The 12,938-nt window shown below is 51.3% G+C and overlaps 1 protein-coding gene across 1 annotated transcript in view; it reads left to right on the forward strand.

Moving 5' to 3' along the window:
* GMPR (guanosine monophosphate reductase) overlaps positions 1 to 12,938 on the forward strand; it is a 46,160-nt gene that overhangs the window by 27,573 nt on the left and 5,649 nt on the right. The window contains exons 6-7 of the mRNA XM_079776021.1: positions 3,692 to 3,798; positions 11,114 to 11,156. Of these exons, the coding sequence (XP_079632147.1) occupies positions 3,692 to 3,798; positions 11,114 to 11,156 (150 nt within the window). The remainder of the gene's footprint in view (positions 1 to 3,691; positions 3,799 to 11,113; positions 11,157 to 12,938) is intronic.

Raw genomic sequence — 12,938 nt, forward strand, 5'->3', positions numbered from 1 at the left:
ACCTGAACTGAACTTCCATGTTTTTCAATTCTTCCTTCACAATTCATTATTAACCAGACACTAAAATGGGAACCAAGGAAAGAAGATAACACATTTTCAGTTGGAAATAAAAACAGCAAAGACTTAAAAAAAATATCGGCCTACCCAGCCTGGCCAGTGTGGCTCAGTGGTTGAGCATCGACCCATGAACCAAGACTTCAAGGGTTCGATTCCTGATTGTGGGCTCGATCCCCACCCAGCAGGGGGCATGCAGGAGGCAGCCAATCAATGTTTCTCTCTCATCGATGTTTCCACCTCTCTATCCCACTCTCTTCTCTCTCTCTAAAAATAAATAAAAACAGTTTTAAAAAATATTGCCTACCCCACAAAACGTTACCAGAAAAGGAAGCAGATCATAAGCTAACAGGAGAAGGGTGTGGGCAGGTGCTGCTGGGAGAAGGCATCTTTGGGCTGTGATGTGCACACTTGGCCTTGAGGGAAAAGGAGAGCCGCGAGGGACTCACCCTACAGGCCCACCCAGGCCCCTGAGCCGTTAGCACGGGAGATTGTCAAGATTGGGCTTTTGATATTGCCACTCACCTAAGCCCGTGGTCGGCAAACCGGCTCGCGAGCCACATGCGGCTCTTTGGCCCCTTGAGTGTGGCTCTTCCACAAAATACCACGGCCTGGGCGAGTCTATTTTGAAGAAGTGGCGTTAGAAGAAGTTTAAGTTTAAAAAATTTGGCTCTCAAAAGAAATTTCAATCGTTGTACTGTTGATATTTGGCTCTGTTGACTAAAGAGTTTGCCGACCACTGGCCTAAGCCAATTTGTAACACACTCTGAGCCAGCGGTCGCCAACCTTCCGGACCTCACGGCCCACCAGTGGTCTGCGGGCCACCGTTGGCGACTGCTGCTCTGAGCAACAGGAAAGGCAACTCTGTTCTTTACTGAGTGTCTGTCATTGTTGAAAGTCAAAGAAAGGATAAGGCCAGCTCTTGCTTACAAGGAGCTCCCGCTTAGGACGGGCTGCAGTGGACCAGGCTTGTCATAGAACAGAACAGGCTGGACCTGGAGGACTCCTGTTCCAAAGGCAGGGGAGCGCACCAGTTGACCTGCTTAATCAGAAACACGTGTTGAGTGTCTTGTGGCTGCCCCTGTGCGGGTGGGTGCCGTAGGCACATGGGGGTGCATAGCATTCTTGGCTGGCGAGGAGCTGCTCTTGATGTGATCTCGAGCACTCAGCTGTGCGCGGTGTCCTCATGCGCGTCCTCTGTGTGTTTCCCTGAAGACTGACTGTCCTCCCACTGGCACCGTGCGACCCCAGGCTGTCTGTCTGGAACAGACGTGACTGAGCAGGATCTGAGGCTCCCTTGGAGCCTGATGTAGTGGAGCTGCTTCTTTAATTTAATTGGAGAGTATATTGACATTCACAGATTCTTCCGAGTAAAAACACTGAGTAATGTATATGTAAATGACAGCATTAAACAAGGTCCATTAATGAGTAACTCCCAGGAGCTGGGAGAAAGCATTAAAACTGCTGCTAGGACTGGGAGAAATATGGGCCCAGTTCCTCGCTTTACCCTGGGGGCTCATCAGGTTCACGCCCACCCTAGTCCTGAGAGGACCCTGCCTGCCTGCGGAGAGGAGTTCTCTGGGCCATGGATCCAGAGCGGACCGCGGGGCTGGACTCACAGAATCTGCGCAGGTGCCATCCGCAGAGTAGACCGGGAAACTAGAAATGAAGAGAGCAAAGCAGATATTTCAAAAACATGTTAACATTTAGGAGGTTTTTACTGCTCTGGGTAGAAGACTGTTTGAAGCCTCCTAGGAGCTACTTGGAAATGTCTACCATCAAAAAGTACAACTCTAACCTTAACTAAATTTAAATAACTTCACATTAAAGATTTTAATAGTTAGTAAAAGACCACTCCCCTGTGCGGAGCTCCAGGCCTCTGCGCCGAGGCCCGCTTCCCTTGAGGAGATAGCAGTTGAGGGGAGAGAGGGCGAAACAGCCCAGAGCCAGAGATTAGAAAGCTGTACCTCTGCCTCACACAGTGCACGCACGGGCGGAGGGCGGGGAGAGACACTGGTCGGCTCCAGGACTGTGAGTGCACTCGTAAGGGATGGACGTAAAGAGATGGATCTCGGCCTGCAGCGGGAGAGATGCAGGAGAAGGAGGTCCCCCATCCTGTTTTCTTGGGGAAGCCAGGCCTGGGAGTATGAGCATGGTTCTCTGTCTGACCCTATTCCTAAGGACGCCTGGGAGACACCTGTGGGAAGCTGTGAAGCAGCTGGTGGGATGGGGAGCGGGAGAGGAGGCGGGGCTCTGAGCACCTCACCCCCAGTGCTGGCGGGCAGTGGAGGGGTTCAGGGCACTCCGTTATCGACACCACGGGGCCTCCAGCAGGAACTGGCTGAGCGTGAAGCTGTGGTGACGGGGATGTGGTGACTGATCCATTCTTGAGCTCTCAGATTCTTTCTGTGACTATTTATAGCGCCGTAGGTCGGGGCTCCATTCTCAGTGCTCTACAGGAGTGAGCATCCATGCAGCTGGTACACCACCCAGCAGAGAAAGCTGGTCCTTGGTTCTGACACAAATAATGATTTAAGTGCCTCTTTTTTTAATGAATGCAGGGAGAACAACTTCCCTGAGGCAGTGACATTTAAGATGAAGCCTGGAAGATGAGAAAGGGTTGGCAAGGCAAGGAGGGGGCAGAGGGGGCGTGCAGAGGGGAGTGTTTGGACAGAGAACATCATGTACAGAGAATCCCTAGGGGGGAAGAAACTGGCTGTACAGGAGGAACTGGAAGGTCAGAGTGGCTGGAGTGTGGGCAGCGGGAGGGGAGACGTTCGGGGTTTGATTGCGTGGTCTCGGAGCAGGGTGCACACTTGCTGGGAGGGTGGGTGGGCGTGGAGCAAGCAGGCATTTGCGGGAGCCTCTGGCGTGACTTGGCTTGGACCTAACTGGGATAACGGGGATGGTGGACCAGGACTAGCCTTGGCCGTGGGAAAGACAGAGAGGTCAAGAGGATGAAGGCATTTAGGTGGCTTGTGTGGGTCCTGAGCGGAGGCTGACCTCAGAGCCCAGGCTGGATGCGGATTCGGAGTTGGAGGTGGAGAGTGATATCATGGAGAACAGCAGGTTGGGCATGTTGAGGACAGATTTGGGTGAGAGTGAGAGTAAGGGGGCAGGAATAGGGAGTGCCAGGTCCTGGGCCAAAGATGTTATTCCCTATGCCATTTAATTTCTACCCTGTGAGGCCAGTGTTTTAATTTCCATGTCACAGGCGAGGCACGGAGACCTGGAGAAGTTAGTAATTTGACAAAAGTTGAAGGTAAAGAAGCTGGAGGCTGTGGGAGGAATCTAGGAGGTCCCTTGAAATGTAGTGTGGTTGTGTGGGAAAGGGAAGGACAGTGGGAAGGGATGGGAGTTTAAGTGTGGAGAGTCAGTTCTTGGCCAGTAAGGGGGGCTGATGTCATAGGGGAGAGTGTCGGTGGCAGGCTATGGGGTGGGTTATGTTTTAGATGTGAGCGGGTGACAGCGATGAGGACCCGAAGGGCTGCATGGCCACGTAGTGTGCTTTTAACCACCTCTGTCGAGTTGCTGGGCAGTCCCTCCCTCGCGCCTCTCCTCTGCCATGTGACAGTGATGGGGGCTCATTTAGTGTCCCATTCTGCTCATGCATGAACCATCTCTCTCCTCCACCCAGGTTCCGTGTGCACCACCCGCACCAAGACGGGGGTGGGCTACCCCCAGCTGAGTGCCGTGATCGAATGCGCAGACTCTGCCCATGGCCTCAAGGGGCACATCATCTCTGTAAGTCTCCAAGCGGGGCTGGGGGTCAGGTGGGGGAGCACCTCGGGATTGCAGGCCCTGAGGCAGCCCTGCTTCCAGCTGCCCTTCACCCAGCAGCACCCTGTGGACCTGGGAGTGAGCAGCCTGTGGTCACAGCTCCCACAGTGAGCGCGGCGGGCACCTTAGTAAGAATTCTAGCCAGTAACAACTCAGGGTGGTAGGTAGCATGATGGCGGGTCGGTGGGGCGCTTTGAGGAAGTGAGAGGGCCGCCCAGATGGGGTCTGAAACAAGAGACTTGTGTTGTCTCACAGCCTGGAGGCCAAGTCCGCGATGAAGGTGCTGGCAGGGCCATGAACACTCCAACTCTAGGAAGGCTCTGTTCCAGGCCTCTCGAGCGTCTAATAGTTCCTTGGCTTGTGGCACCATAATTGCAGTTTTCACATGGTGCCCTCCCTGTGTGCATGTCTGTCTTTGTGTCCAAATTTCTCCTTCTTATAAGAACATCAGTCCTCGGATTAGAGGCCCGACCTGTCCTCCTTCAGGGCGACCTCACCTTAGCTGGTCACATCTCGGCGGTGCGGGTGTGCCAGCGGGTCAGCAGGTGCCGGGGTGAGAGCAGGTGCAATGGCGTGTTGGGGGCAGCAGTTAGATTTTTTTCAGGTGGAGAGGTGTACAGGGAGGAGGTGAGGAGAGGCAGAGATGATGACCTGACACTTCCATGAAGCTCCTGGAAGAACACTCCCAGAGTGTTCAGGGGATTGAATGGATGTCGAGATGAAACCCTCGGTTTATCCGTAATTCTACTCTACCTTATCTACATGAGCACAGTGCAGAGCTGGAGAGCGTTGTCTCTCCCCTTCTACATGAGATGCTCAGACAGCACAGCACATGTCCATATTCATTGGGCCAACTCAGATAGAACCATGGCTTCCACTTATGTGGATGATGCCTATGTGAATTTTTTGTTTGTTTGTTTGTTTTTACAAATTCTGAAGTAGTGACATCTTTTTAGTGGTTCTATAGCAGTGGACTCATATTAGTATAGGAAATTAAATCTTCAGATCTTTTCAGTTGTACAGTTAACTAAGCTGTGCTCCCACATGAAATGCTAGGTTCTTTTTTTTTTTTAAGTCCAAATGCTTTGAATTACATATACCTGGGGAATGATACCTTGTTGATTTTGCTCAGCATTTCAGCCTGTTGAGGTTTGATTTCTGGGCCTGCGTGGAGGGTATGCCAATACTCATTAAGTCACGTGTGCACATTGTCTCCCTGGAGCCTTATCACAGCCTGAGCGGCAGCTGTTGCTTCCCCGCCTGTGATCTTCAGGTAACAACCGAAGCCAGGAGGCAGGTCCTTACCTCCAGCTCTAGAGCTGCTTTCCTGTGCTCCTAATTCTTCAGGCCTTTCAGCCACTCCTCCATCCAGTCGGCAAGTCTTTATTGAGCATCTGCTGTGTGCTAGAAGCTGGTAAATGACTGAAGGTTGATTGGTTGCAGTCGGAGTCCTAAGGCCTCCTCTCAGTGCCCTTCCCTTTAGCTTTTGCCACAGTGAACACATTACCATCCATCTGTTAAACAACTAGTGTGTGCGAGGCTGACACGAAGCTGTCATCCTGCATTTGCTGAGTGAGGCGATTGGCCGAGAAGTCATCAGACTGCACCCCCCCCCCCCCCCCCCCCCAGCGTGCCCGTGGTTCTCAGATGCTCACGGTAGCCTTGTCTTGGGCTGACGGCATGAGAATCACCAGGGAAGCTTTGTACAATTGGCATTCCTGGAGCCCATCCTAGTGAATTCGACATTTCAGAGGTTGGCCCCCAGTGCACCAGATCTCATCAGCCGTAAGTCTCTATTACCATCAAGAACCTTATTCAGAATTTAGATCCTCTATTATATACCTTGAATGGCTACCATTTCCAAATGGGTGGAGGTCAAATTAATAGGCTCACTAAGAACACATTCCACGGTCCCCTACGTGTGCCTCTCTAGAAGTGTCACACTTGCTTAGTTCACGGGACCGTTTGTGGGAGGGGTGGAGGCTCTGCTTGCCCCACAGTGACTGACGGGAAGTCAGTTTGGGCCCCGTGCACAGCACACCTGGTTTCTAGCTTATTTCAGAGTGCGGGCCCAGAACAGCAGCATCTGTACGAACTGAGAACTTGTTAGGAAAACTCGGATCCCATCCGGACCCCAATCAGGAGCGCAGAAGGCGAGGCCTCCAGGTGGTCCTGATGTGCTGTCAGGACTGAGAAACGCCGGCTTGGCTTCGGCCAGTCGGGTCATTGTCCGAGGCAGGTCTCATCTGCTAGCGCCAGGGAACAAGCGACTTGTCAGCTAGGGGCAGTGTGGCCTGATGCTCCCGAAGTTCTTCACTTTCCATTAACGTGAGGGATTTCCTAGACGGGGTTAGAAGTTCGTTTTGAGCAAATGAAGTTCACGGACCTATGTGGGGTCTGTACTCTTGACTTCCGCTCATTCCTTCTGACCAGCGGAGTGTCTTAGGGTTCAGAGCCACTGTTTTACCCACCGTCCTTTTGACCAATGGAGTTTCCCAAGTAGTTTTCTCCCACTTGCCGGCCGTCCTAACCCCGCTGGAAACCCATCAGACGTTTTGGATCCTGCCGCTTTGTCCAGGTGCCTTCCAGCTGTCTCATTTCCCCCCTTAGTTGCTGCGTTAGCACATCCACGCCAGCGACATTCAGAAGGAAGCCACAGCATAGTCTGTTCAGCAGGTGCTTACACCCAAGCGGCTGGACTTGAATCAGGTTTCTATTTATTGTGGCCCACGTGGGCTCTGAGAGGCAGAGAGCTAAAAAATTCAGGCACACCCCCACCCCTCCCCGCCGCCATGTAGGTGAGGATGAAGGTGTGACCAGTTAATTTGGTCTTGTCATCTGCTAAAGACATCACACAAAGGAGAGGATTTTAAAGGTGGAAACAACTTTGGAGGAAGTAATGGCTATCATTTACTGAGCAGCTACTATATGCCAGGCATAGCATCCATATAATCTTCAATCCTTGGAACAACCTGCGGGTAGCTGTTATCTTTTGATAGGTGTATTAGTCAGGGTTTTCTAGAGAAACATCCAGGTGTGTGGGTGTGTGTGTGTCGAGAAAGAGAGAGCGATTTATTGGAAGGAACTGGTTCATGTGCTTAAGGAGGGTGAGAAGTGCCAAGATCTGCAGGATGACTCAGCGAGCCAGAGAAAGCTGATGGTGGCGTTCAGGCTGGGTCTGCAGGCCTGAGAACCAGGAAGAGCCAACATTTCAGTTGGAACCAGAAGGAGGAAAAAGCTCATTTCCCAATTCAAAGGCAGTCAATTAGGAAAAGTTCTCTTGGCGTTGTATCGTAAATCAGCGAATGAGATACAAGACGCCTTAATGAGCCAATTAATTAGGAGCCGTTTATTGCGCGATGCCCAGAGGGAGGTGTCTTTTTCAAATCTCTGAGCCACACATACAGGAAGTTTCCCGTATTTATACTTTTCGAGCCTCTTTGTTTGCAGATATTACAAAGGGCTCTGTGTGAGTTATTGTTACAGACAGTTGTAACCTTGAATACATAATGAGTTAGTACTTGGCATAAGGATATGGGAATTATCAGTATTAGTCTTTTTTAGTCTATTACACTGGATGACTAGCTTGCAAGGTCAGACAGTTAAGTTTATCTTTTTCTATTATTTGAACTAAAAACGAAGTCATTTTATAGAATAAGAGACTGTCTTAAAGTGACAGAGTTTACAATGACAGTTTACAGGACAAGGGATTATCTAACAATAGCAGAGAATTTCAAACAGCAGGTTTTTTATTCAAGATGGAGGTTACGGTGCTGCATTGGGAAGGGTCAACTTTTTTGTTCCATTTAAGCCTTCAACTGCTTAGATGGGGCCCACCCACATTAGAGAGGGCAATCTGCTTTACTCAGTCTACTTATTCAAATGTGACTCTTATCCACAAACACCCCACAGACACACGCAGGTTAATGTTTAACCAGTCAAGGTGACACATACAATTAATAATCTTCCCCAGTGAGGAGACTGAGGCTTTGAGTCCTTAAGTAACTTGTTCAGCATCACACTGCTGGTAGGCGGCAGAGTCAGCACTCAGACCAAAGTCTGTTCGTCTCCGGTGTTCCACTTTCTCCCCTGACCTCCCTCATTAAAAATGAGGAGACTCCAAGAGGGTGAAGGGCTTGCTGAAGTCACACAGAATGCAGGTTCCGCAGGATCCCAGGCCTGCTCATGTTCCCACCACATTGCTTCGGGAAACTTCAGCTTCATCTGTTCTACTAGAGGCCCGATGCACAAAATTCATGCAAGGGGCTCGGCCCTCGCAGCCGTGGCAGCTTGCCTCGGCCCTCACAGCCCTGGCTTCGTCTGGAAAGTCGTCCAGAAGGACGTCTGGAAGGACGTCCGGAAGATCGTTCTACTGTCTGGTCTAATTAGCATATTATGCTTTTATTGTTATAGATACCAAGTCCTTTCCCCTCAGAGTCCTCAAGCGCAGAGTCAAGAATCAGCACCCACCAGACCATTGGAAGGGGAGGGATTTGCACCAACAACCCAAATGGCTTGGACTTTGTAGCGCTTCACAGGACCTAAAACAGTCCTGTGACTAGGCTGATGGGATTAGTATTGTCTCTTCTTTACTCGAGTCAACATGCTTATCATGGAGGTTGTGAGGGTCCATTAATGACAGAGCATCGGTTCATTCAAAGCAGCCCCAGCCTTCTCCTTCCCTACACCCAGGCAGTGCCCTCATCCCCTCATTGACCCTGGGCCAAGAAGTAAAGGTTGATCAGCAAATTTCCTGTAATTTTATTGATTTTAATATAGTACTTTAGGAACAGCTAGACCTTTATTTAGAAATATCTACACAAATTCTTTCAAATAATTTTTTTAGGTTTGAAAAATTCTCCCACAAAAGTAGGTTTAGCTCAGAAATAGTTAGAAAATGCAAATAAAAGTAAAGGAAATAAATATGACTAGGACTGCCATCATCTTAGGATAAACGCCGCTAATGTTTTGATAGGTATGCTTCTAGACATTTTTTAGAGTTTTCTCTTAACCACGGTTCTAGTCTTGTTCTTCTATTATTATAGCTGTGTGACCTTGGTCAAATCACTCAACCTTTCTAAGCCTCCCTTATCCTCCCCCTACAAATATCAACTTCATGTTCTTGTGGTGATTGAATAGACAAGGCAAGTTTGGAACAGTTTCTGGCTTATAGTCGGTGTTCGATTCAAATTTCTGCCTACCCCATGCTTGCTTTTACTACCCTTTATTTTAGGGACGAGCAAGGCTTTTTTTTTTTTTTTTTAAGAAGAGGTAAGCTGACAGTTCACAGATTAAACACTACTCATGTGTTGTGATGCCTTTCCTACTAAAGTATAATGTTAACACTCTCAAAACACAAAACAAGCAACCCTCTGAGTATCTGCACACCATTTTAGTATATGTGCTGCTGGAGCACGCCCTGCCCACTCCCTTTAAAACCAGCTTCCAGCAGCGATGAATGTTTCTGTATGAAAACCAATGTCTTCCTTAGATCGCAGGGGGTTGTCCCTACTGCTCTGCCTCCTGAGAACATGAAATCATGCTTTGAACAAGTTTGGGAACCACCTGTAAATGGAGGCAGGGAGCGACCCCGTGCCCTGAGGCATGATGTGACGTTGAGGTGCACTGGGTGATGTGTCATCAGCATGTTGCTCTGCAGTGTTTATTTCACGGTGGGCGCCCAGACAGAGCGAGCAGAGGCTGCTGTGAGTGAGACTTCTCTCCACAGCACGTCACACGTCCTGTTCGCTGCACATCCGGTCCATCCTGGGAGCAGAGCTCACTTGCTCAGGGTCCTGGTAGCTCAGGTCTTCTGAGGCCTCATCACTGACCACAGTGATGTGGAATTTCAGGGTCCCACATGAGACACCCCAGCAGTCACAGGCTACTTACTCACAAGCAAGTGAGCAAAAGGCGTAAGGTGTGTGTGTGTGTGTTTAAAATCAAATATTGTTAGGGACCTATTTGTTGTTGTTAAATCCTCACCAGAGGATATTTTTTCCATTACTTTTTCAGAGAGAGTGGATAGAGAGAAAAAGAAACATCAAATGTGAAAGAGACACATTGACTGGTCGCCTCCGGCATGCTCCCCAAACACGAAACCCAGTACATGCCCTTGACCCTGAATGGAACCTGCGACCCTCCCATATGCAGGCCCATGCTCTAACCACGGAGCAACATCAGCCAGGGCTGTTAGGGACGTATTTTAACAGAAGCATGAGCTTATATCACCTGTTGAGGTTATAGGTTTGAAACCCTATTGTGTTGTACTGATTTAGATAAAGAGGTAAAGCACTTTAAAAATGATTGGCAGGACACGTGAAGGGATATGGGTTGTACCTGTGAAAGAGCAACTCCAGCGGCGCACCCACCTTCCTGCCGACTGCAAAGCAAGGCGGTCTGGTGGCCTGTGTTCTGTGCTCTTCCCAATGCTCTTGGCTGCTCTGAGGGCGGGTCCCCCCTTCGGGCACCAGAGGCTGCCCTCTGAGACCTGCTGTTTCTCCCAGACCTGCACTGAGTTTGGGCTCTGTCACATCTCGCGCCCTGAGCGCCAGCCCCGCCTGCCCCGTGCATTTGCCTCCTGGCCTCTCCCGGGGGGTCTGGCTGCTGCTCCAGACCACCCTGCGCCCTTCGCCTTCTGGGACCCCACACAGCCACGCTGCGCATAGAATAGCAGGGAGCCTGTTCACGTTGTGCCCTTTGTGTACGTGAGGAAGCACAGCGGCTTTGCATCCGGGAAACCGGGTGCTGGGTTGCTGGTGTTTAAACATAACCCCACCGGGCAGCCCAGGATAACAGACTGTCCTGGGTGGGGAGGGTGGGTGTCAGGAATGCATGTCTGACTAAGGTAACTGGGCACATGACATGAAGGGGAATTAGAAACACGGAGTGCCTGGGAATATAAAGGACCGAACTCGGTGTCCTTTCTGGCTCTTAAAATAATCCAGCCCTTGTACTACATAAATCTCGCCTCACACCAGGCAGGTGGGGAGAGGTGACTACTGAATGAGAACGAACTTGGAGGGCGGAGGGCTGGGCGTGCTGTGTAAGAGGCTGGAGGAGGAGGAGGTCGGAGCCCCTCTGGTGCTCAGCAGCTTCCCAGGCAGAGGGCAGGGCTGGGGGTGGAAGGTGCCTGTTGAGGGGAGTGTTGGGCTTTGGCTCTGAGGGTTGTGTACTTGGCTGGGGGGTGGGTATGGGTATCAACTCCCAGTCACCCCAGGGGAGAGGGAGGGCCTGGTGAGCTCCCACTGACATCCTTTTTGCTCTCTCCTCTTTGAAGGATGGAGGCTGCACGTGTCCAGGAGATGTCGCCAAAGCCTTTGGTGAGGAGAACGGAGGGAGGGCGGGAGCTCTCTGCAGCTGTGAGCTGGCTGAGGGGTGGGAACCTGGAACGGGGTGGGATCTGGAATGAGGAGGTGGAACCTGCAGGGGTTTTTCCGGGCCAGTCCAGAGTGTCCTCTCCCCGGATTTCAGGCCCAAATCCTGGCATCAGTTTCACTCTGGCTGTGGCAGAGCCGGCCGAGCACCCAGGGATAGATTTAGGGATGGCATCCTGCAGGCCAGGGTGGTGAAGTCATGGCTCAGAAATCACAGCTGGGAAGGCTCGGGCCCCTGTAGAAAGGACAGTACCGGGTCCAAATACGCAGTAACCTCAGGGAGGGTCTGTGGGGAAACCCAGCCGGGGGCTGGCTTCTCAGAAGCGGTTTCTTACAGGAGGCTGAGGAGCCCGTTCCCCACTAGGGGGCAGCAGTGTCCAGCTGCGAGCCAGTGGGCTTTTCTCAGGAAAGCATCTCAACAGGCTGTGCCCACGCTTAACCCGTGCAAACTTCTTTGTTCAGAAGTCAGAACTGCCTGCTCGGCTGGGTCCTCCAGAGTGTGAAGTGGGAGCCCTGTGTATTGACTGGCAGGAGGCAGAAACCAAACTCCCGTGGCTCCACCCTCCTTTCCTGACCTCACAGTCACATTTGCGGTTGATGGTTGATATATTTGTTCTTGCTCGGTGAAGGGAGACTTTCTGAAGTACGGGATGTCTGCGGCTCTTCCCCTCACCCATGTGCCTCCCCGCCACTGGTTCAGAGTTCATCCCATAGAATGGCCTAGGCGTGGGCACTGGCTCTCGTTTTGTTTTTAAACACTGGTGATGACAAAATGAAACATGGGGCAGTGTTCTCAGCAGCTGGGTTTGTAGCAACCCGGGAGAATGTCCCGGGGACAAGGCTCCAAGAGGCAAATGACAAAGTCAGGGTCCCACCCTCGGGGCAGAGCAGGGAGAACACAGGCCTCCTGCTGTCCTGACAAGCTCAGTTACCTTGATGGAAGGACCACCGGCCAAGGACATTTTCACTATTGATTTTTGAGCAGCATCTTCTCAATGCTGGTGGGTGTTCCATCTTGGGCTCCTGCTAATGGTGCACGCGTGTCCCTGCTCAGAGTGGGAGCTGAGTACACTTTAAAGTGCCAGGTCCCGAAGAAGGAGCCTTGTAGATAGCAGGTCTGGGCGAGGTTCCTGGCGTCTTTCCTCATCCACTCCCCTTCCAGCAAGTGCAGGGGGACCTGGGGGAGCGTGAGGAGAGGGACCGGATCAGGGAATGTGCTGGTGGGAAAGGCCTGAAAGGGGTCAGAAACGAGGTTAATTAGAAGCCACTTCAAAGCACCATTGAGGACCTGTGTCTGTGCTCCCGCTGTTTCCATCTGCTCCCGGGCTGTGGTCATCAGGAGGCCTGGCGGACACCAGCTTTCTCAGTCGCCTTATAATGGCTTAGGGGCCACAGAGCCAGCATCTGTGTTAGGGACCCCGCAAGGAATGGCCTCAAAGCTGGTTGCAGGTGGGAAGCCCTGTGGCGCCAGGCCTAAGGGCCCGCTGGGCAGCCTGCCTGTCAGCGATGCTGGCAGAAGGGACTGTAAGGCCACCCCCACCCCAGAGTCCTCATAACTATTTAAACAACCAGATGGAAGAGGTCACGGCCACTTTTCAGGGGTTACTCCTCCTTGTCCTTCATTCTAATGACTTAGGGCAGTGGTCGGCAAACTCATTAGTCAACAGAGCCAAATATCAACAGTACAACAATTGAAATTTCTTTTGATTGAGAGCCAAATTTTTTAAA

This window comes from Cnephaeus nilssonii, assembly GCF_951640355.1.
Source record: "Cnephaeus nilssonii genome assembly, chromosome: 7".
In the NCBI taxonomy this organism is placed as follows: Eukaryota; Metazoa; Chordata; class Mammalia; order Chiroptera; family Vespertilionidae; genus Cnephaeus; species Cnephaeus nilssonii.